This window comes from Pteropus vampyrus, unplaced genomic scaffold, assembly GCF_000151845.1.
Source record: "Pteropus vampyrus isolate Shadow unplaced genomic scaffold, Pvam_2.0 Scaffold14, whole genome shotgun sequence".
Taxonomy (NCBI): domain Eukaryota; kingdom Metazoa; phylum Chordata; class Mammalia; order Chiroptera; family Pteropodidae; genus Pteropus; species Pteropus vampyrus.
Window position 1 is genome coordinate 9,586,093 of NW_011888795.1, and position 24,284 is coordinate 9,610,376.

The 24,284-nt window shown below is 47.2% G+C and overlaps 1 protein-coding gene and 1 long non-coding RNA gene across 6 annotated transcripts in view; one reads left to right on the top strand and one right to left on the bottom strand.

Annotated features, from left to right (window-relative positions):
• Positions 1-32: 32 nt before the first annotated feature.
• LOC111733984 lies at positions 33-3,241 on the top strand. The gene is made up of 2 exons (XR_002778253.1): positions 33-120; positions 2,664-3,241. It is a non-coding gene; the product is annotated as an uncharacterized LOC111733984 (long non-coding RNA).
• Positions 3,242-4,504: 1,263 nt separating this feature from the next.
• Positions 4,505-24,284, bottom strand: part of ECE2 (endothelin converting enzyme 2) — a 29,528-nt gene continuing 9,748 nt past the window's right edge. Inside the window, exons 1-19 of one of the 5 annotated variants that reach the window (XM_011382374.2) lie at positions 16,885-17,064; positions 16,375-16,599; positions 16,022-16,157; positions 15,604-15,819; positions 15,011-15,135; positions 14,754-14,900; positions 14,535-14,600; positions 11,637-11,825; positions 11,098-11,240; positions 10,627-10,741; positions 9,144-9,254; positions 8,082-8,180; positions 7,903-7,980; positions 7,250-7,353; positions 6,944-7,054; positions 6,758-6,825; positions 6,384-6,574; positions 6,173-6,268; positions 4,505-5,487 (exon numbers count right to left, since the gene is read on the bottom strand). In XM_011382374.2, the coding sequence (XP_011380676.1) occupies positions 5,311-5,487; positions 6,173-6,268; positions 6,384-6,574; positions 6,758-6,825; positions 6,944-7,054; positions 7,250-7,353; positions 7,903-7,980; positions 8,082-8,180; positions 9,144-9,254; positions 10,627-10,741; positions 11,098-11,240; positions 11,637-11,825; positions 14,535-14,600; positions 14,754-14,900; positions 15,011-15,135; positions 15,604-15,819; positions 16,022-16,157; positions 16,375-16,599; positions 16,885-16,923 (2,436 nt within the window). In that variant the 5' untranslated portion in view covers positions 16,924-17,064 and the 3' untranslated portion in view covers positions 4,505-5,310. Of the gene's footprint in view, positions 5,488-6,172; positions 6,269-6,383; positions 6,575-6,757; positions 6,826-6,943; positions 7,055-7,249; positions 7,354-7,902; positions 7,981-8,081; positions 8,181-9,143; positions 9,255-10,626; positions 10,742-11,097; positions 11,241-11,636; positions 11,826-14,534; positions 14,601-14,753; positions 14,901-15,010; positions 15,136-15,603; positions 15,820-16,021; positions 16,158-16,374; positions 16,600-16,884; positions 17,065-24,284 lie in introns of those variants that run through there. The other 4 variants (XM_023526150.1, XM_011382383.2, XM_011382356.2 and 1 more) reach the window with 4 other exon arrangements.

The following is a 24,284-nucleotide window of genomic DNA, read 5'->3' on the forward strand; positions in this document are numbered from 1 at the left end:
CGGAAGCTGCACGAAAACTACAATTCCCAGCCTCCCGCGCGCCATTGGCACCGCCCCTGGACTTGGAAGAATGCCGCCGGACTACCGTCTGGGATTCGAGTGTCCTCGGTGCTGTAGGAGGTGAGTTGGCTGCGAACTGAGAGACCACCCGTAAGTTTCCTCATACCCGTGTGATTAGCACCCACAGTGATACCCCAGCTAGCTGAGCGGTGAGACAAACGGACAAGATTCTTGAAAGCCGGGACGCTTGATTGGAGTTTTTATAATCTATGTGTAGCCCCACATATCACTGTGGTACATTTCCCCGCCACACCCCCAGTTGAAGGAGAGTGCTCTAATATTACTGTGAGGATATAGCTACTATCCTAAGCCCACCTGCGAAGCCAGATAGAGTAGAAATTAATACAGCCTTATGCTCCAGTGCTAGGTTTCGGAGCTAAAAATGGAACAAGACAAGGTCTTTGCCCTCAGCCGGCCTTTTGGTCTTCCTCTTCCTATTATGACTTAGAAGGGATGTGACTACTGATTTTGTGTCAGGACTGATTTTAAATATTACATATTGTTCTCACAATCTTTTGAGTTTGCTAAGGTTCCATTTTCCAGAAGAAATCATATAGTAAGAAGTAGAATCAGGATTTGAATAAACATTGATCTTTCAGTCTTTCGAGCTCTTGACTGTTTCAGGCAAACCTCAAAGTTTCTTCTTCAATTGAACTGTGTGTATCTAGAAGTGAGAAAGAAGGAAGTAATTCTCCCCTTCATGTGGTGAGAACACTCACCATTTGCCCTGGAGTCTTATTTTATGGGTTCTCAGACATTAAAGAATGCAGAAAGTTTGTTTAAGAGAGAAAAAAATACTTTAACACAGCATGGTTAGCACTGAATGAATGTCAGCTAAATATTTGTATACATATAGATGTAAAGGTCTGAAGCCCATTTTAAAGTCCATTGCTCTTTTCCACTCAATGCTAGGATTCTGGGGATGACTTTGCATTTACATCGCCACTGATTCCCCCAGCCCTGGTCTGCAGCAAGTTCAAGATGTCCATACATTGTCATGTTTTCTTCAGTCATCTTAAAGATATTTCTCCTAAATCTCTTGTTTTTCCATGACTTCCTTCTATAAGTTGACAGATTTTGTCTTTTATATCAGTCATGTCCCAACCAGCACCTTAGAGGAGATGGGGTGATATAATATAAAAGCTGTTAACAGCTGGTAACTCTAGGGAAGAGTATATGAGTGTTTGTTGTACTATGTTTCAACTTTTTGTGTTTTTGAAATGTTTTGGAATAAAAAGTTGAGAGTGAATGAGAGAACATAAACTAGAGAGACACACCCAGATTTTAAAACCAAATTCTGCCCTTCACTAGTTGCGATTATTGGCAAGTTTTCTAACCTCTCTCAGCCAAGTTTCTGCCTCTGTGAAATGTGGATGATAAAGTATCTCTCTCATAAGTTGTTATGAGAATGAAATAAGACAATGTATATAAAGTGCCTAGCTAGGTGCCTGGCAACTGGAAAGCAGGCAGTTGTCATTTTCCAACTACCTCAGATTTGTAGGGCTGTGGTAAACATTCTTGTTTCCTGCTTCCCACCTCCAACCACTCAAGCCTCCAACCCTCTTTAGCCAAATGCAAATATCTGGCAGTTATTTTCAAGGCCTTATGATAACATTGATGTCCTGCCTCAAGCTTCATTTCAATCATATTGCCCTCCCAAAAGCACTCCTTTCTACCATTTGACCAAACTCCCAGCCTTATGGCCAAATTGCTCTCCAATCAGGGCCCAGTTCGTCACCTGTCCCTTCCTACCACCTTTCTTCAAATTGTATCCACGAACCTGCCATACTGCCCCCAAACTCATAGCCTTAGATATAGAGTTACACAATTTATGGATGGTCTACTCATCTGAGAACTATTCAAACCAAAGCATCACTTACGTAACACCAGAAGTGTTCCTAGCAGGACACCATTGTACTGTTTTCACTGATTCGCTACTTTCTTCGTGTGATATTTTCCAGTCAGACTGTACTATGGCCCTTCTTACTGTTAATTTGCAGAATAACAAATGTTCCAATCCCCTCTTTTCATACCTACTGTTAAACTTCCCTTCTTCAGACTCTCGCGTCGCATTATGCCTCTTTCACCTGCCCCTTCTGATCATCCTAAACATTTCACCATTTCTGAACTTGTCCTGCCCTTCAAGCTGATCAGCCTTTTCACGTTGTTATTCCTTCTGTATGGAATACCCTTCACTGTTTTCAGCTAACAAATTCTCCCATTTCTGCACTCCAGTCACCTGTTTAGAAAGGTTTCCTGTTCTACACTTCAAGTTATTCATTTCTTCCCTGTGTTCCCACCATGTTTGATACATACCTCTCCCTCCCTAGACTCTGAGCTCTTGAAGGACAGGAATTGTGTCTTGTTCATGTTTATGCCCCTAGCACCCAACCTGTTGCCGGGCTTGTGGTAGGCCTTGACAAATATTTCTTGAATGAATGAATGAATGAATGAATGTCTTTGCATTCATTTTCAGGTCACCTTTATGTATAATAATGGCCCAGCAGGGACTTTCTTTGGAGCCCAGAGCTAGGCATTGAGAAAGTGTTTGGGTTCTCCATTTGTGAGTCACGATAGTGACTGAAACTGTGCTTATTTTACAGGAGACTCTCTTCCAGCCCGACATTTCCAGTGTGCTTTCAAGTGTGAAATCATATTGTTTGGCATATGTTACCTAATTGTGCATGGGAATTAGTCTAACTTCCCAATGGGACAGTGTAGAGTATGGCCCAACATCTTACCAATAACTGTTCTCATGTCCACCCAGGAGCACCATCCTTTAATCCTCCTCTTAACACACCAGGGCATATCACAGAAGCATATTCATCAGCTTGGCAGGGTTACTAAGAGTGAAGGTCTGTTACCTGATGTTCACCTTGCCGCTGGAACTAAGAACCAACAGAGTACTCAACAAACAGGTGCTATCTGGCTTAGTTTCACCTCAATATGTGCCTAGGTTTCTTGCAGCTGCCTGATTGTCACACGTGCCTGGCCCAGGGGAGCTGGGTAAAATGGAAATGCACCTGCTGGTGATGTTCTCACTTGGAAGTACAATGAAACTGCCCAGGAGACAGATGTCTATGCTTGAGTCTAAACTGTGTCATGACTTAGAAGACTAAATGGTGGCAATTAAGAGCATCTGGGTCCCAAATATTATTTTAATAAAATTTGACTTATCTGACATTGGACATTATGTAATCTTTTCCCTTAGTTTCTCTACTTATAAAATAGAGACAGTGATAGAACATCCTTATAAGTTATTGTGAGAATTTAATGGGATGATGTTTTTAAAGTGCTTAGCACGAGCTTAAGCAAAATAGAGACTCGATAAATGAAAGCTTATTATAATTATTGTTATTATTAGATATTTTGACCTTTCTGCAAATATAGAGTTTCTATGTCACAATGGCCAGCTGGTCAGCATCCTAAGTTGGCCTCTGAAATCAGATGTCAAGGGAAGGGCAAGGCTTTATTCTGCCAAGCCTCTCTCCTCACTCGTTATGCTATGTGACATAAATCTCATCCTCTGTGCAACACTGAAACTTCACAAGTCATTTCTTAATATTTCTTTGGGTTCCAGAATTTGCTAAGCAGTGAATTCCTTCTTAAAACATTAAAGCTGAACTGGTCCCCCAACATCATCTCATCCAACCCACTAATTTACAGACTGCTAAGGATAATGAGCCCTAAAAAGGGGATGAGTCATGCCTAATGTCACACATTTAGGGGATGGCATCTTTGTATCACCAGTGCTTGTTGGTAATCAATACACTTTAAAAAACATATTTATGAATGTATAAATTGACAAATGAATGAATAAAGAATGAGCCACCTAGCAGAAGTGCTTGGAACACAAGAGGTTTTCAATAAATACTTCTTTCCCTCCCTCGCTCTGGAGGGTAGCAGCCATATCTACAATCCCTGTGCCTAGTACTTGATAGGCCATAATGAGTGTGTGTAGGCGAGATGAGTGACTCTCAAGAGCACTAAGCCTTTGAGGCCATGGGGAAATGTGTGTCTTTTCAGCCACAAGCAGAGGCTGGTGCTCTGAGCTTTCCTTGGACAGGGCTTCCCTTCATTGTAGGGTGAGGGCCACCTATCTTTCAAGCCAACTCTGGCCCAGTAGTTATGCAGACTCAGTTTGAGGCCCAGCGCATGCACCAGGTGAGAGCAGTGACAAATCCTTCAAATGTAGAATAGCCAGCGATGGGAATATGGCCACCAGTAAGCAAAGAATGTACTCCACCCAGTCAGACCCAACTTAATTCCATTCCTCCATGTCACCTCTTTATCTGTCTTCTTGGGGCTTCAAATCTCAGTCTCCTGTCTGATGAGTGAGTAAATGAGTGTCTAGAAGAGTGCCTGACATATGGTAGGTGCTCAATAAATATTGGTGGAATGAGTAAATGAATACATGAAAACAGGACTGAAGGAAGAGACGGGCTGAGTGATGTGTGTCTATTTATTGGCACAGGGTCCTACAGGGCCAAGACCACTCCCTCCCCACCCTCTTCCTGTAAAAATAAACTCTGTCCTTCCCTCTCCCTGCTCTGTTTCCCAACTTGGTCCAAGGAGACTCAGTCACTCCCTAAGATGTGTGCCCCAAGACATAGGTACTAGCATCCCCTATACATACACATTTCCCCTCTGAGCCCAGGGAAATCAGGAGGCAGCAGGAAGGCTTGTAAAGGCCCACAGGCTTCCACTAAGAGATGAGCACAGTTGGTCTGTCAGTGAGGGTTGGTAGTATGAGAAGCAGCAGCATGAGGAGCATGGGGTGGAAGGCAGCCCCTGAGGGGGTTGCTCAAAGAAGCTGAGTCCACTCCCAAGTAAGCACTATATGAGCCTCCAGGAGAAGCATGGGAGGCACACCACACAGGCCCTGCATGGTCAGAGTATGGCAGGCACAGCAGGCCTCATGGCCACCAAGCCAAGTAAGCTTAGGACCACAGAGGCTAACTCCTTCCTGTGGGAGCTGGTGCCCCCCCACCACTGCCCAGGCCTCCTCCAGGCAAAGTGACATGGAAGGATGTCACAGTGAATAGTGGGGGCTCTGCTAGAGGCAAGGGCACCCCCAAAGCAGAGGCACGATGGTTGAGCAGGGACTGGGACTCATGTCACCTGTTGTATAGAGAGGCTGGACCCAGCCTAGTTCGCATTTGCCTTCTCCAAACTCCAGAGCAAACAGCTTTGCTGGGCAAGCTGCCCCATGCCCTAGCAGCTGCTGGCCATTTCTCCCCATACCCAAGTCTACCACACTTCACACAGCTGTCCTGGGTTCATGGGGGAGCCGACAGGGCAGCCGAAGTGCCTCAGGAAGTCACGGGAGTTGGAGAGAGTGCCCAGCACACGGAAGCGGGCAGGGCTGTGGGGATCGGTCACCAGCCCCTCATGAGAGCTCTCGGGTGTGCGGACTGAGCACCACACCTGCGGACCAGGACAGACACGGGGACATGTGGTGTCTAGTGCAGGCAGGGCCACAGACTTGGTTGCAGCAGAGCCATCCCAGGAACACAAACCACCACTGCCCTGCCCCTGAGCTCAGGAGGCCTCAGGGACACAGGCAGGTACTCAGCCAGCATCTCAGCCCTGACCCCTTGCTGTCAGCACTAAGGGAGGTGACCGTACCCTCCCTCCAAAATTCCTTGAAGGCCTTTCAAAGCTGCTCTGGAAATGGGGTTGCCCAGGATAGATGTATCTGAGGGGAAGAAGCCCAGTCCCTAGGCTGCCTGCTGTAGTGCAAAGTACCTGGAGGAGACCCTGCCTGAGTCACGCTCTGTCACTTACTTTATTCTGGAGTAGCCCTGGACCAGCTACTTTGTTTCCTCCTCCACAGCCACCTCACAGGAACACGGTGAGGATCAATCCTGCTCCCCACCCTTTCTTCCTCAAATGGGGCAGCCCTGCCCTTTGAGATCTACAAAAGCCTTCTCACATGCTTTGGTGGGCCTCAGCCAAAAGGCTCTGAGCATGAGGCCTCTCCAGACCACTTTCCACACCCCAATTTTTGCCCCATTTCCCAGTCCCTTTCCTGCATGCCCCAGACTTCTAATGACATGCCTAGGAGGGAGAGGGAGAGGGGCAGATCCCAGGCCACCCAGGAGGGCAATACCTGGGCAAATCCCACAAAGAAGAGCTGGTGGTTGGTGAGTCCTATGGCTGGCAGCTGCTGCTCCTCTCCATGCTTGCTCAGCCATGCTTTATAAGCCTGGGGTTGGGTACAGGAGCAGCAATTCTGTCAGAGCGTGCCTACCACCTCCACCCAGCACCCTCCCCACCTCAGGGCGGGCCTCAGCCACTAGAAGGCGGACCAGGTTACTCACATTGTAGGCAGCCTTAAGCCCCCCATTGTCAGCAATGTTCTCCCCCAGCGTCTGGCGGCCATTGAGCTTCTCCCCATTGACCTGGTACTGGCTGTACTGCTCCTCCATGCAGGCTGTGTGATTCTGGAAGGCTGCCAGTGACTCATTCTGCCACCATGGCCGCAGGTTCCCTTCTTTGTCATACTCACGCCCTGAGGAAAATGAACCTTCGCACTCCACCAAAACCAGAGCTCAACCCTTGGGGTCAGAAGCTCCCCCATCCACCCTAATCCACAGACTCCTGGGTCCCTGGGGACTGCTCTCAATATCTTAAGGCTTTGCAGAAGCCACTGGGAATTATAGGCTGTGGAGAGGACAACTCCATAGGCCTCTACCTTGGTCATCAAAGGCATGTGTCAACTCATGGCCCATCACCACGCCAATGCCACCAAAATTCAGAGCCCTGGTAGGTGAGGAATGCTGAGTGAGGACATGGTGAGGGGGACTTCTGGATCCCACCTCCAGCCCTGCTCCCAGCCCACCAAGTTCCCAGCACCCAGTCCCTCCTGCCTCAGACACACTTGGGGTGGTTGCGGGCATAGAAAGGAGCCTGCAGGATGCCGGCAGGGAAGACAATTTCATTCTTGGTTGGAAGGTAGTAGGCATTCACCGTCTGCGGGGTCATGCTCCACCTGGGGATGGGAGAGGGAGAGAGAGAGGCTGCGGCTCTTGACTTTCCTGCAGCTCCTCCCAGGCCAGCAGCCCTGACCTACCTCCTACAAGGACCCATGTCTCTGGTTTGGGATCAGTCTTGCCCCCAGCCCCAACCCTGGAAATCTCTCCTGCCTCTCTTGCTGCCCCAAGTATCTGCAGCCCTCTATTCTCACTGGTCCCGGCTGGGAGGCTTTCGGAGCTGGTCAGCCATCACTTTAGCAGAGAAGTTGTACAAATTCAACATGTTCTGGAAGAAGGAATCTTCGGAGACTTCGTACTATGGAAATGGTGGGAAGTAAGGAAGAGAACATGTTGAAGAAGATTAATAGGCCCAGCTGGGCTAATGATTACCACTGAGCCTCAGCTTCCTCAACTGAAAAGTGGGAGTAAAATATCTAGTAAATAATAATCCTCAATACTTAAAGAGTACTTATGAAGCAGGTGCTTTTTTTTTTACACATTGCCTCCTTTTATTCTCACAACAACACTAATAGGATCCCCATTTTACAGATGAGGAAACTGAGGCCCAGAGAGGTTATATAATTTGTCCAAGATTACATAGTTAGGTAGGGGTAGAAACAGGATTTGACGAGGGTTTGACTACAAATCCCTACTGGTTAACACTGCATTGTACTAATGTCAGGCCTTCAGCCTGGCACAGAGCCAGCACTTGAGTACTGTCAGTTGCTTGCATTGCCTCTGAAAACAACAACAACAACAACAAGAACTTCCTTCTCTCCTAGTGCTTGAGCCCCTATTACTGAGCCCAGAAAATAGTGCACTCCCATAGGGCTAAAGTTCAAAAGTTGTGAGCAGAGGTACTCACCCCATCATAAACATCATCCAACTCTTTAGGCTCCAGGATGAAGTCTGGGAAACCAATCATATCATAGATGGTATCTGCCTGAGGAGAACATGGTTAAGAGTTTCCCTCCCTAGGCTCTCCCAAAATTGTATCCTCCATCCCCACCTCAAGATGGCGCCCCAACCCTGGCTACAGCTCACTTTCTCTTTGGCTGCCTGGCGAGTCTTCTCATCCATCCAAACCAGCTTTTCCAGGGCCTCCTCAAAGGCAGTCCGGATCTCACTGATCATCCCCTCTGCCTGGGAGGGAAGAAGCACAAGTCTGCCTCCCACTCACACTAATGAATCCTTTCTCCCTGTCCACCCTAGTGCCTCATCCCTGTCCTTCCAGGGAAGCACGTGGCAGTGCCCAGATTCTCGAAACAAGGCTGAGCATCTGGAGAGGATAAGAAGGAAACATGATTTGTGAAGGTACTGGGACTATGGGCGGCATTTCCTAAGTAATAAAATTTAATCGGTAAGTTAACTGAATTAATATTATAATTTATTATTAAATTATAATGCTTAAAAAGTATTAAATTATAATTGTTAAAGTTATTATTAAAAAACAGTTCACTGATTTTTATCTGATTATGAAGGGAAGGCATTAATAGCAGAAAATCTGGAAATTTGAGAAGAATCAAAGAAGAAAACAGACTACTTAGAATCCCTCAATCAGAGGTCACATTTTGACTATCTACTTCTGGTGTCTTTCCCTGCCCAGATATACATATGTAATATGGAACTATCTTGTACAACTATACACACACACACACACACACACACTACTATATATAGTAACTTGCTTTTTTTCACTTAAAGATATATTATCAATTTTAAGGCTGCATCATAGTCCAACTTACTCACAGTTTTTTTTCCATTGGCCCATGATTGCACCTTTAAGTTTTTATTCTCCCTTATTATAAAACATTGCCACAAATATCCTTGTAGATAATACTTTAAGCACATCCATGATCGTCTCCAAATAAATAAATAAATAACTTTTCTATGTAAATAAGTAGCAAATTCATTATGGAAAATTTGGAAAATACAGAGAACGTTAAAGGACAAGAAGAATCCCTCATAATCCCCACACCCAAAGTAATCACTATTAATTTATTAATGAATTTCTTTCATGATTTTTTTCCTAAATATACACACAAATTTGAACAGTGAATTTTAACTAAAACAAGGGGTAGTGTTGGAAGAACCTTGAAGACTCACAATTTCCTTGCTCTGCCGGTCAAACGTGGCCTTCACAAAGAGGGAGCCCAAAGCGAAACCAAGAGCGTCATCTGTGTTGGAGATGCAGGTCTGCCACCTTGGCGTGCAGGACTGTAAAGGACAAAGAGCCAGGCCTCCGAGAGATGGCCAAGCTGAGGGCCTTTCTCTGTCTCTGTCTCTGTCTCTCTCTCTGTCTCTGTCTCTTTCTCTGTCCAGCTCTTCTCAGCTCTGAACAACAGAGGCCTAGGTTTGAGGTGTCTCTCCTTCAGACACCAAGGAAAATGAGGAGTAACATCACAAAGTGTGCCAACTCCAGCAGCAAAACTTCAGGAGGAACACGTATGCTGCCCACTCTGTTCTCAGCACTCTCCTCTTAAGTTTCTAAGACGCCCACTGAGGTCCAGACATTTCTTTGCTCAGTTCCACATTTCTGTCTTATATCCAGTCAGTCCTCCATGCCAGAAACCTGGGAGTCGCCAGTTTCCCCATCTCTCTCCCCCTACGTTCAATCTATCACCAGTTTCTATAAACTCTACTTCTTAATCTTCTCCCCTGTCCACCCTATTGCCACTTCCCTGTCCTACAACACTATCATCTCTTGCCAGAAGATAGCAGTGGTGTCCTAACTAGACACTCTGACTCTATCTTCATGTTCCCACCTCTACTACTCCCTTCCATCTTCCATTTAGCTGCCAGAAAGATGACCTAACACATAAATATAACTGGATTACTCCTCTCCTTAAAACCATCTTATGCTTCAGACTGCTTAACACAACTTTCAGGTCCCTTCATGAATTGCCCCAGGCCCCCCTCACCCTCCTCAGCATCTCAGCTGCTCTGTTTTCAAGCTAATACCAGAATACATGCAAACCCACCACACTCCCTCTGGCCTCTGGGAATTTGCACATCCTGTTTCTTCTGCCTGGGATGCCCTTCTCCCTTGTTTTCATGGTGAAGTCATTCTTCAAACATCATTTCTTCAGAGAAGCCTTTCCTGATGACCCCCTGCCTCCCAGGCAGAATGTGCTGTCCCCACCTCTCTACTGTTACACAAAGGTCTTTCAATGAGAGCACCTCTCACCCCTGAATATAATATGGTTGTTTACATGTCCACTTTTCTCACTTAATGGAGCATCTTGAAACTAAGAACTGCACTTATTCATCATCTTCACCATCATCATCAAAGCTGAGTGCTGCCTATACATACCATGCTTGGGTAGGTGCTTCACTTACATTAACTTAGTCCTCATGACAACTCTGCAAGATATTCCTGTTTTACAGACCAGAAAATGGAGAGTCAGAGAGGCTGGGTGACATGCCCGAGTTTCCATATGCTAAAGAATGTAGGAGCTGGTGTTGGAACCCAAGTCAGCTTGATTCCTAATCCTGTGCTCCACACTATACCATACTATACCCAACACACAGTAGGTGTGAAGTATCAGCTAGACTGGGCCAACAGTGAGGGCAGAGAAAGAGAACCCACCTTTTTAGTGCCATAGAGGGTCTCCAGCAGCTTCTCTTGTGCAGACTCAAAGCGTCGGTCCAGGCTTGAGGTTGTCTTCTGCACCAGATTCCAGATCAGGTAATTGTTCAGGACACTGGCATCCGGACCAGAACATAGGATATGGCAAGTGGGTTACCATTCCCACCTCCATGAATGTGCAGGCAGCAGAAGTTCTGAGAAGCACATGTGGGAGCTGTCCCAGAATCCCTCTGTCTCACCCTGGGACCACATACCTGCCTGCAGAAGTTAGGTTGGAGCAAGGTGTGGGAATACAGGTCATAAGTAGACCCTCCCCGCTGAAGCCCTGGCCTAAGGGAATAGCCCAAAGACATTCTGTTTTGATGTTTGGAAGGTTCAGGGCCTTTTCAAATGCTGCTCTATTTGGCTGTGCCAGTTCCCTATGCCCAGTTTCTGGGACCTGCAAAGAGCCCGTGAGCCCCACCCCCACACCTTGGGTCCGTGCGGTTGATGAGCTCTGACACTTGCTGCAAATAATCCGTCCCATACACCACCACGGGCTCAGAGTCACCCAGCTCCAGCGGTGACAGCAAGAAAGACAGGAACTCCAGCCAGTCCATGGAAGGTGCCAGGGCCTACAAGCAAAAAAATCTCAAGCCTCCTGGCTTACCCACCTAGCTTCCATCAGACGTTTTGCCCATCAATACATCTGAGCCTGGGAGCCTTTCAGGAGATGCTTCCATATCTCTTCTGATTGTTTTGTGGATATCTTGTACAAGTTGTTATAGGTTTCTAACATAATCACTCTATGCAACCCCAGGCAACATAAAAGGGACCAAGGGATGGCCCAGTGAGAAGTGACCTAAAATGGATACCACTTTTTTTCTAAGATAGCAACTCTGCAACCAGGAAGCTTAGAAAAGCAAAGAAATGAGGAAAAGCTGCCTCAGAAATATGACCTGAAGAGAAGCTGGGCAGTCTGTGCCCGGAGCTGGTCCCTCCTAGCTGTCTCTGTTCCCCACAGGCCCCACCTGCAGCTCTGCAATGCTCATCTTGTGGTAGATCTTCTCTTCATCCCGCCGCTGGTCCTGGGGCACTGTGATGTTTGCCACTTGTATCTCCAGCTCTAGCACCTGCCGCATCTGCTCCCGCGTGGAGGCTGGCTGTCCACCTAGCAGCATCCCCAGTTCCTCCATATAGTCCAGGTATGCAGTAAGCACCTGTCAAAACCCAGAGTCATCCTCAGAGCCTAGCAACGAGTCCTGCCCAAGGCTGAGAGGGTCTCTTCTGGCTGCCACCTCTGCTTACCATTTTTTCTGCTGGCCCTCAGCACTGCTCAGCATCGACTCCCTGTGGCTCTCCTCTCGGAGACCATTCCTCACTCCCACCCCAAAGCCCCACCCTGGGCTCCCTTAATCACCAAAGGCCATCTCCCCTTCCACTCTACTGAGAAGTTTTAGGTTCCTTAATATCCGTTCTCTGTACTTCACATTTTCTTTTTTCCACCTCTCCTTTTCCTTGCTGCTGTCAGAGGAAGAGGTTTGAGTATCAATCCCAGCCCTTAAGGGGGATAATTAATTCAGCCAGTGATCTTGACCTCTACCCTGCTTACCTGACTTACCCCTTTCTCCTCTCCCTACCTCCTTGCCTTCAGCTTAAGGCTGACTTTTGATACTTTTCTAAACCTTGCTTTACTCCTCAGTTTTTATTCTATCTGAACCTTTGGTGCTGCACCTTCCCCTAGATGCTGGCACAGAAGACTCACTGCCCAAGACAACCAGCAACATGCAAACAGCCAGATTGAGACTTTCTCCTGCCCTTTCTCAAGTGTTTGACCATGTGAGTCTCTTCTGCATTCTCAAAATTCTCTCCTCCCCTGACTCAGGTGATGTCGAAACCACACATCTGTTCACACACAACAACAACAACAAAAACTCCCGACTTCTGAGTTTCTATTTCTTTTGGGATAAATGCTCAACTTGGCCCACAATGTTCATGCATAATGAGTCTATATATTTGTCCAGAAGGACTTGGACCCCTCTCCCCTCCCGTTCCCCTCTATAGTCCATCAATGGGCCATACTCCTTTCTACCTCAGAGCATTTGCATAAGCTTTTCTCTTTGTCTAGAACCCTCTCCTTTCGCTAAAGTCAACCCTCACCATAGGACTAGGCTGGCTGCCTATTACACTCACTCTCAGAATGCTATCCTTCTCCTCTATAACAGTCCCAAGAACTGTAAACAGGATCTACCGAGCAATTTCACGTCTTCTCCCTCACTTAGTGGCAATGTCTTTTTCACCACATGCCTTGAGGAGGGTCTGGCTGAGGATTGCTCAGTAAGTGAGAATGAGTGAAAGGATAAATGACTCTCCTGGTTGTCCTACTCCATAGCAGTCTCCTTTGCTGGCTTTCTTTCTCCCACTACCCTCAAAAAAAGAAGGCTCTCCTTCTCCTCTTTCTCTGTTCTTCCCCTTTGTCTCATCTCTCCTAAAGCCTTTGTCTAAATCTCTAAGGAGATGTCCCTCAAGCCCACAGCTCCCTCCAGGTTCACCCTCTCTCCAGAACTCCACCCAGCTTTCACAGCTGCCTGATGACCTCTCCATAGAGACGGTGCCCATGTCAAAAATGAGTAACTCTCACTCCTTGAATGTCTGCCACATGTAGGAGCATAGCTTGCGTCCTATCCCTTCAAACACTATATGAGGTAGATGCTATGATCCCATTTTACTGATGAAAAAACAGCCTCAGAGAGCTAAATCAACTTGCACCAAGCTGCAGAGCTGGGACTGGGAATCAAGGTCAGAGTCCAAAGTCTTCCCTCTTCCTGTGACATCATACTGTCTCGTCTGCCCCATCGTGCCCCAAACTGGTTCCCCCCTACAGGCACCCTTAATCCTCTAAGGACCCTGCCATCCCACCACCATTCAGGCTGAGAGCCTCAACTCATTTCACTTCTTCCTCTTCTACTCCTCTTTTCTATATCCAGTCACCAACAATTCACCATTCAGACTTGATTATGTCTCCTGCATCCTCCCCTTCCTAACCTTCCCTCTGCCACTTCCTCAATTTGAGTCCTTATAGACTCAGCCTGGAGTACTGCAGAGACTCTTAACTGATCTCCAGCCTCCCTCTGGCATCTACTTTCACACCCAGCCAAACTGGCTTCCCAAAGTACTAGTCACTCCTTCCCTGCTCTGGAGCACGCAGTGGCTCTGAGGCCTGAACAACAACAACAACAACAACAACAACAACAACAACAACAACAACTCCTCAGTGTGCCATTCCAGGTCCCTTCCATAACTAGACTCTACACATCTTTCTAGCCTCTCAGCTGCTTTGAGCTCTACATTTTGCCAAACTGAACCCCTTCTCATGGTCCAAACACATCTTAGCCTGTCCTTCTATAACGCTTCTGTTTAAACTGTTCTCTTTACCCAGCATGCTATCACCCACCCCTAGATAGTCTACAGAGCCTGGCTTGAATCTCATTAGGAAAACTTCTCTGGCTACTTGAGTCTCTCCTGAGTTCCAGAGACCTTCTTTGAGCCTTATTCTAAGATATCTAGGTCCATGATCCCACCTACACTGAGAGCTTCCTGTAATGATGACTCTGAAACATATATCTCTGAATTCCTCCCACTGCATTGGCACAAAGCAGGTGCCTATAAAATATTTTCCTGGGATAATAAGAGGAAGACTGAAGGGAGGGAGGGAGGGAAAGAAAGGAAAGAAAGGAGGAAAGAAGGGAGGGAGAGAAGAATGAAGGGAGAAAGAAAGAAGGAAGGGTAGTCAGCTTACTAGGTGACAGGTCAGGCTCATGTTCTACCACCATCGCCCCCCACCCCTACCCTGGGCAAAGGGAAAAGTAATCATGGATCAGCCCAGCTCAACAAGGGTTAGGGGTAGAGGTTCTGAGGATGCTCCTTACTTTCTCATTGGCAGTCCTGTTTAGGTAGTAATCTCGAGAGGGTAGAAAGAGCCCAGATTGGTCCACCTGCAACAGCAAGGTAAGGGAGTGAGCCCACCCCCACCAAAACCTGGACTCTTGTGCAAGGGGGGCCACCCCAGCCTGCCTGTCGTAGGGAAGTGGAGTCTGGGCTCAGTAAATGGTCCATAAGTCCCTCCCCACCTTTCCCCAGCCCCATACCTGTATAACATTGCTGTTGGAACTCTTAGAGTCGGCACTGATGTAGACGGTGAAGAAGGGGGTGGCCCTGTAGGTCCCTGCTACTGCCTTCATCACCTCCATAAAGTTGTCCTGGTCCCAGGGCCCCGTAACATTCCAACCACCAATCTAAGTAGAGACCATAGTGGAACCTTTGGCAGGGGCCCCCAAAAACTTTCTGGGGCCACATTCTCTTCCTGTCTTGCTCCCCCTGCCCACAGCCCACCCAGGGGCTCTACTTTTTCAATGAGGTCTTTCAGAGGCTGGGCTCCCAGCTCCTCAATGCGCTCCACCTGTAGGCAGGATAGGTAGAAGCGTTGTGTCTTCCGCTCAGCTTCACTGCTGGAATTGAAGGTGGTATTTTCTGTGGAGTAGAATACAGGTCTGAGCGGCAACTGTGTTAACTGCTGAGAGGGGTCCCGGACCCTTACTTGGTCCCTCTTCTTTGTTTTCTCAAGTGGCAGTCTTCCTAATGTAGACCCAGGAGGACTGGCTGAAACAGCAAAGTGTGGCTTCCTCTCTTCTGTCCATGAACCACAAACATTCAAACATCTCTAAGTACTACAGACTCTCTGGTGCCTACCATACCTCAGCAGTCTTCCAAACAATGCAGAGAGGGATCCCTCCATTATACTTAGAGGTCTGCCCCGCCCCCCAACCCATCTCCACCTCTCAGGAGCCCTCCTCTATGCACCCCCTACCCCAGCAGTGTTCTCAGTCATCCACTTATTAATTCATTTGTGGACATTTATTGAGTACCTACTAAGTGCTAAGCCCTGTCCTGGATATAAGGCACATACTAGGCACAAGCCTCCCTGGCAGGCCCGCTCACCAAGCAGGTGCTTCAGTATGGCCTGGTTCTGGTCCCAGAGGCTATTGAAGGTGTTCCAGCGAGAGCGCCCGTCAGGCAGGGGGTTCCTTCGAATCCAGCCTCCACAGGAGAATTGGTAAAAGTCCTCACAGGGGCTCACCCCACGATCAAGGGACTCCAGGATTTTTCCAGCCACTCGAATGCAGGCCTCTGTGAGGCAGGTGCTATGGGATGGGTCTGTGACAGGGGACATGGCCACAAGAATAGGGAGCTGTCAGCCAGTCTCGGAAAGGCAAATGCTTTGAGAGGAGCCATGACAGCAGGAAGGTTAGGAGGAAAAAGAAAACCTGGTGAAAGGTGGCCCTAACTAGAGAATATCTTAGAGGCCCTTCAGCCTCCAGAGCCCCCACAGCTAGGTGACAAGTGTGGACCCACCTACCTCTGTGATACTGGACCCCCAAGGCCACAAGGCAGCCTAGAAGCAGTGCAGCCAGCAGTACAGAGACACCTGCCAAGACCAGCTCCAGCTGGGTGTGCAAGCCTAAGAAGTGTCTTGTCCTCTTCTGGAATCCTACCTGGGGAACACAGGGTGACAGAGAGCTAGCAAGCTGCAGGTGAGGGGAGCGGGGATCCAAGACCACAGAAGTCCTCCCAGAGGGTGAAGGCACAGCCAGTTTCCAAAGCCACGGAGCAAAGATGCTACTGGGGTTAAATCGGCATAGGGGCAATGAGGCAGGCTGAGTTAAGTCCTGAGCCTGTTTTGTGCAACGTCATGGCTTAGAATCGCCTCACCATAGTCCTAGCGCAGAGGCCAGACATGGAGCAAAGGTGGGGGCAGGTGACCCTCCAGGGCAGCCCAGAGCTGCTGAGTGTGCCAGGCGTCATGCCAGGGCTTGGGCCTGGTGAGGAAGGCGGAACCCCCTTGCCCACCTCCACGGCGTCCGGGGAGGCCCCGCCCTCTACGGGGGTCTCTGGTGAGTCTTCATCCCGCAGTGTGGACCGTTTGTATTCCACCATCTGCCAAACAGTCGGGGGCGCCAACCCAGGTCAGGCAGAGAGGGCTGTTTGCCCATGGCCCAGTCCCAATGCCCCTTGCCCGGCCGGGCCACCTCCCGCCTGCAGCGAGGCCCTTCCCTCTTGCCCAGTTCTCCGGCCTGGGGTCCCTCCGATCCCCGCACCTCAAGGACTCAGCCCCTACTCCGCCAGCCGGAGCCCCTACCAGATGCCGCCTGCCCCTCGGCCTCACCGCCTCCCACCCCCCGGCCCGGGGCCTCTGCCTTGGAACCCGGGGTCCCTACTCACGTTGCCGCCGCCGCCTAGCTCCTGCAGCGCGACGTTCATGGTGGAGTTGGGACAGGCGGCACCTCAGGGCCCCCGGAGACTGGCCCTCGCCCAGGCCGCGGCTTCAGTCCCCCGCCCGACCCCGCCGCCCGCCATCACAGCCGCTGCCACAGCCCCTGGCTCCGGGGCCGCTGCCTCCCCTGCCTGCCTGAGCACCCCCGCCTCCCGCGGCGCCGCGCCGGGGGGTGTGGGTGTGGGGGAGGGTTGGAGCGCGCCTCCAGCTCCCTGCCATCCGCGGCACCCAGACCTCGCTCTGGGAGCCTGCGGCCGGCCCTGCTGAGCTGCGCGAACCTGCCGCGCAAGCCGGAGCGAGCAGCCCTTCAGAAACGCCGGAGACCAGGCTCAGGGTCAGCACCCCATCCCAGCAGCACCCTTTCGTAAGCCACTCATAATTTACATTCCTTTGACTCAGACCCAAACCCTGCTGATATTTTTTGGCCCAAACCCTCAAATTGCAGGCCCTGCCCATCTCCTCTAAACACCTTTGAGAACTTAAACACTAGTGAGGAATATCTTCCCTCAACAGTGCACACAACCCCTCTTCAGCCAGCATATACAGAGCAGCAAACGGGAGCCGATCACATACAGGGTGTCCATGAGGTATCTACACAGAGAGCACATAGACACAAAATAGACAAGCAAGCACCCAACCCAGACACAGTCCATGCACGCACAAAGACATTCACCGAATGTACATACTGCCTACTCACACACAATGTATACATGCACAAGGCTCCCCCAACACACAAACTACACTATGGTTCAGTACACACATGACACACACATTACAACACACACACAGCCCACAGTCTGACTTGGCTTTTACATGTTGCTCCAAGGCCACACTTTTACACTCCAAGATAATTGTTGTCATCGGATCATCTCCCAAAGAGAGGGTTACAGATGGTGAAAAACTGGCAGGGAAAAAAACAGCCATCCACAGATATTTAAAGAAAAGACTTACTAACACTTTTAACTTGAGGAAAGCAAACCATTTTATTTGGGAAGTATACAAGGAAGAAAAAAAAACCCCAAGCAATATTTAACTGAAAGCAATAGTGTGGCATCTATGCATCTGCCATCTGCCTTCCATATTGTCATTCCTTAATCAGGCCTGGTGGTGTTGCAGTCTGCTGCACTGAAGAGTGCTTGGTGTTTTTTCATTTTTTTTTTTAAGCACAGTTTTTTTTTTAAAAAGTGTCTCATCTCATCCTCCACTCTCCTACCTGACACAGTACATGAATTTGACCTGAGAAGACTTGGAGCGGTGGCAAATCCATAATCTATTCCTTAATCTCTCACTTCAGTTCTCAAACATCTTACTGCAGGTGGTTCTCTCATGGCATGCTCTTGTGGCTGAGAAAGAGTGGATGATGAATAGATAAGGCTGAGAAATGTTAGATTGCTTTCTTTGGCATTTTGTACCCCAAAACTGCATGTTCTGAAACAGGAGACAGTACAGTATTATAGTTAGGATGAAAGAGTCTGGATTCGGACTCAATTTCCTCATTTGTAAAACTGAAATAAGAATAGTACCTATTTCAAAGGATTGTTGTGAGAATTAAATGAAATAATACTTATAAAGTGCTTAGGACGGTGTCTGGCACATAATAGCACTCAATACATTAGCTGCTCTTAGTGTCGTTATTGTTGTTGTTAAAATGCTATCGGTAGAAATAAGAATTGAAGGGCTGAAGAAAGCCTGTTCTATTACCCAGATAGTAGAGAAGGCAGGTGAGGTCTAGGATAGTCAGGTTCCCTGAGCAAGGAGCTTTTATATCCAGCCAAACTGGGATCTGCAGTAGCCAAGGCCTTGGGATATCCACTTGTGGCAAGTCTCTGGAGTTGCTCATGTTTACTCTGGTGACAACGTGGCATCATAGCATTCACCTCTTCCCCCGCTTCCCCCAAGCCTAGATGAAGGGAAACATGGCAGCAGTGTTGGTCCTGCCCCATAGGAAATTTCACTAAGATATGTCCATGTGAGTGTAACCAAAGTTACTGTATACGGACTTCCTGACAACAGGCTCACTAGAAATAGTCCCGTGCCTACTGCAATGCCATACTGGAAATAGCAAGCTTATATAGCACTTTACTATGTTCAAGCCACTGTCCTACATGCTTTACATCTATGTACTCATTTACCTTCATGGCACTTATGAGGCCATTTTTCAAATGAAGAAATTGAGGCATAGCAAGGTTAAAATTCACATGGTTAGTAAGTAGCAGAGCTGGAATTCAAACCCAAGTGGTCTAGCTCCTTTCTGGAGGAGGGCAATTTGGTAATATGAATCAAAAGTTGGATATATTGACTCCCGACAGTGGTTGCTAGTCTTTTGCCACAACCTTTCTGGAAGAGTAAGGGGAAACATATCAGTTTTAAGGTAGACATACCTGGACTCAAATCTGGGTTCAATTCTTTATCAGCAGTATGGTGTTTATCAAGTTACTTGAAATCTCTGACCCTTAATTTTCTTCATGTGTAAAATGGGAACAATTATCTCTATCCCAAAGAGTTGCTGTAAGAATTAAATGCAGCCACATGTGAAAGAGCCTGTACCTACTTTTACAATGTTCTCAGTTTCACTAGGCTTGGCCTAAATAGACAATTCCTTTCCATGCCTCTTTCATGACCTAAATCATTTATTATGCTCATAACTATTCCTCACTACATGTTAGGTACCCTATGTATGAGAGACTTGAAAGTTGCTTTATTCTATAATTCTATTTTCTTTCCTCTGTGTTTATAATCTTTGACTCTCTTTTATTCTCTCATTCTATTATTTTTTTCTCTCTTGTCTGCTCTTTTCCTATAGGAGTAATCTTTTTTTCCCTCTAAGTTGATTGTAAATTGAGAGGGAATGGACAATGGTTTATGTATTTAATTTACACGGATAATATAGTCATGAAGATAACAAGAAACATTCATGTTCAATGTTGACAAAGATGAGGAATATGGGTACTCTCACATATCGCTGGTGGCTTATAAATTGATACAAGTTTTTTGGCAATATGAATCAATAGGTACAAGTATACACAGTCTTTGACCCAGAAAGTCTGATTCTAGGAAATTGTTCTAGGAAATAATCATTATCTACAGGATGTTTGTATCAACCAGCTTTTGCTATATAACAAACCTCCCTAAGCTTTGTGAATTAAAATAGCAAACATTTATTCAGTGGTTTGACTGAGTGGTTCTTCAGGTCTCGGTCAGCTCAGCAGGAACTAAGTAATCTAGCTAAATGGCTTATTTACCTGTTTGGGCCTCAGTTGGGATGCCTGGACTCTGTGTTTATGTGGTCTCTCTTCCAATAAGCTAGCCTAGGCTTCTTCATATGGTGGTGTCAGGATTCCTAGCAACAAAAAATGGGGCAAGCTCCAGTACATGAACGCTTTCCAAGCCTCTGCTTGCATCACATTTGCTAATGTCCCTATTGGGCAAAGCAATTCAGAAGATCAAGCCCAGATTCAGGGTTAGAGAAATAGACTCTATACTGATTGGAAGAGCTACAAAATATATGGGCCATTTTTTCCTACAATATTTGTTCAGCACAGCACTATGATAACAAAAAATAAAATAAAGGGGAAATTCAACATCCAACATCCTGTAGAAGACTTGTTGAAATAATATCGAACATCCATACAATGGAATACAATGCAACATTTACAAATGATAGAAAAGAAGAGTTAATGCTGTGGGGAAATGTTCTCCATATAGTTAAGTCCGGGAGAAAAGGGGTTACAAAATCTTTTTTTGTGAAGCAAAAAAGTATAAAAGCACAGGTTTTTTTTTTTTAAAGAGTGTATATATAGATATATATGTATATATGTGTATATATGTATATATACATATACATACACATATGTGTGTGTGTGTGTGTGTGTGTGTGTGTGTGTGTATACATATTATATATTAGCCATGCTCTTAACTACTATTCCCCTTTCTAAGTCAACTGATTTGTCTGAGGCCAGATATGATGTTTGGCAAATGGATTTTATTGTTGTTTTAAACCTTTTTAAAAAAATCATTAAAACTTCATTTTATTGCAAATGTAATATACTCCAGAAGAATATAGAATAAAAGATGAAATCCTGGTAACTTCCTCAGAGGTAACCATTATTAGCAGTTTGGTATGTATCTTTCCAGATCTTTCTTTTATATTCATTTACATGCCAACACACACACTGTGTGTGTAGGTATGTATGCATATGCATGTCTATCTACTTTTCTTCACATGTATGAAATCCTATTTTACACTTGTTATTTGGTGACATTTTGGCAGGCCTTGGGGATCTTACCACATTAATCTACACAGATCTGCCTTCCTTTTTGGTGATTTATCAGCCTCTGCTAAATAGAATGAGTCCCAGAAATCCTCTCATGGTGTAGGCGTCCTTCGAGTGGACAGGATAGAAGTAAAGGGCCTCCAGAGAGTTTAAGGAAGGTGGAACATAGTTATGGAAGATGTTAAAAGACCATCCAAAAATCACAAACTGGATGGCTTAAAATGACAGAAACTTATTCTCTCACAGTTCTGGTGGCAAGAAATCCAAAATCAGGGTATCAGCAGGGCCATATTCCCTTGGAATACTCTAGGGAAGAATCCTTCCTTGCGTCTTCCATCTTCTAGTAGCCCTCAGCAATCCTTGAGGTTGCTTGACTTATAGATGCATCACTACTATCTCTGCTTCCTCATCTGGCCTTCTTCCCTATGTGTATATGTGTCTTTGTGCACCTGTCCTCTTCTTATAAAGATACCAATGATTAGATTTAGGGCACACCCAAATCCAGTATTACCTCCTCTTAATTTAACTAATTACATCTGCAAAGACCCTGTTTCCAAATAAGGTGACATTCTGAGAGTCCAGGTAGACATGAATTTTAGGGGGGATCCTATTCAACCCACTACACAGGCCTACAGTTTCTACTCAAATAAAAGTACCATTAATACTCAATTGTCAAAAGGCATATTATTCTGTTTAGAACATATGGATTGAGTCTATTAGGTTTTGAGGAAGTTTCTATTGAGAAATTCAATGCACACTCACAAAACTCCAAACAAACTATTTTATTTTGGTTATGAAAATGACTTTTTGTCTCATAGGTAGGGTTAGAGAACATCAGAATTTTAGATAGGGATCATAATTTAAAGAACCATTTTTAACACATACACACATTTTTAACACATAACAGAAGTTTATATATTTCTCTGTCTTTACATTTTGCGCTTACGTCTTTTGCTTTAATCATGATCTAGCACGCACAGTGGGGACAAGAATAAAATTATTTAAGAAGAAGCTAACCAAATGAATTCCAAGTTAAATTGTTATTCCTCCAATCTCCTTCATTCTGGGGCAGGGGTGGGGGATGGGAGGAAAATTGTTTCAATTCCCTAACCAGTGTTCTCATCTCATCCTTGGCAAGAATCCTTATGGCCTCTTTAGCACTTTTGGTAAGCGGCAGTCCATTACCTCCTGAAACAGCTCACTTCACCTCAGGACAACAACTTCATCTATGAAATTGTTCTTAATATAAGTTCTATCATCTCTGTGCTTCAGACTAGAACATGGAGGCTCAGAGAAGTATGCATATTATTCAAATATATGAGGAAAAGATTGGAAGGATATACGTAAATCAAAGTTTTGGAGTGATTTTCTATATTTTCCTAAAATTTTATTAGTACAAATTAATTAGTTTTTTAAAACAATAATTATGGGGCCTTCAATTCAAGGTCACACAGAAAGTGGCAGAGCCAAGACCGGAACCTAGTGTTGGAAAACCGCCAGTGGGGTGGAATTTCTGGACTCTCTTTTAGTGACTCTGAGTTCTAATCTATCCTCCTTCCAGGTCTGATGGGGAAAACAGGGTCTTCTCACTACAGCTGGGCTTCCACCTCCAGCTTCGGCCTTCGTTCCAGAGACTAAGACACAGCAGAGGAGGGCTTGATAGGGGTGGGCCCCCGAGTCTGGGGCGTAGAGTGAGGCTTGCACAGACGCATCCTCTGCCCCTCCCCCCTCCCAATCCCGGTCCCAAGAGTATCCACCATTGCATTTTTACTCTGTGTCCCAGGGACTAGCACTTGGTGAGTTGTTAGAGGAAGAAGACCCAGCACCGGACAGCCTTGCTAGGTGGGAGATTTGTAGGGAAAGGAGGTAACGCGCTTCAGAAACAGTGGAGACCCCTCCGCCACGGTTTTGGACTGACCTCGAGTATCCACTGAACCTACAGGATAATTATTACCCTTATCAGCTCTGTCGTCACTGTGGCCGAATGTGAGACATCCTCTCCTCCCCCAAGGCCAGTGATTGCGCCAGAGCCCTGGAGCGCTAGCGAGCAGGTGACGCTGAAGCTGACCGCCAGCCCGGGGCTGGGGGGCGGGGGTGAGGGGTGAGATAAGGGCATGATCCTGTTGGTGGGGCGAGAACTAGAAGCCGGGGGCGCCCTCTCCCCGGCCCCCACCTCTGGATTCACGCAGGCGCGCGCCTGCCGCGTCCTCAGGCGCTCCGGGCTTCCCCGCGTTACCTGGAGCCAGGGCACCCCCCGCGACGCCGCCATTCATTTCTTTCACTCTGCACGCGCAGCGCCAGCCTCTGGAACCAGGAGAACTGCAGGGCGCAGCGAGCGCTTTGAACTCGAGTTTAGGCGCCAGCGGCAAGGCTGGGGGTGTGTGTCTGTCCTAGTGCGCGTGTCGGCCCAGTTACAGAGACCTCCCCTAGGTGAGACCGTGATACACAGAGACTCGGGAGATGGAGACAGTGCCATATAGGTACAGGGGCCAAGCATGGAGACAGATACAGAAGGATAGAGACACTTAAGAGACAGACGTAGACAGAAACCATGATACAAAGAGAGATGGGGCACAGTGCCAGATACAAACACACACGCATTAAAGATAGACTGACATAGATAGGAGACACAGGAAGGCGGTCAGAGAAACACAGACTCCAGATGAACATTTTAAAATCCAAAGAGCAACCCGCTACAAGAGCGCGCCAACGGCGGAGACACTGGTGTGAGCAATTCTCGAGTCCTACGGGTTCGCGAAGTCCCGCACACCTCGCCGGATACCAGACTCCCCCACCGCGTTTTTAGTGCCCCTCCTTGAGAATGACAGCCCTGCTTCCGCTTTCTGGCCTGACTTGCTTCCCAATTTCCAGTCCCACTTGCTCTGCTCTCAGAGCCTCTGTGCCAGACCCTCCTTTCGCCCTTTGGGCGCCGGGCTCGCTCCTGCCACCACCACCCCATCCTGTCCTGCCACTCCCCAGCAGATACAGCACCCATTTGCCGGTATCGTTCTCCCAGCCGCTACTCCCGCCATTGTGCAGGACCCTCCCACTGCCGCTCCCTCCCCACCTTTCCC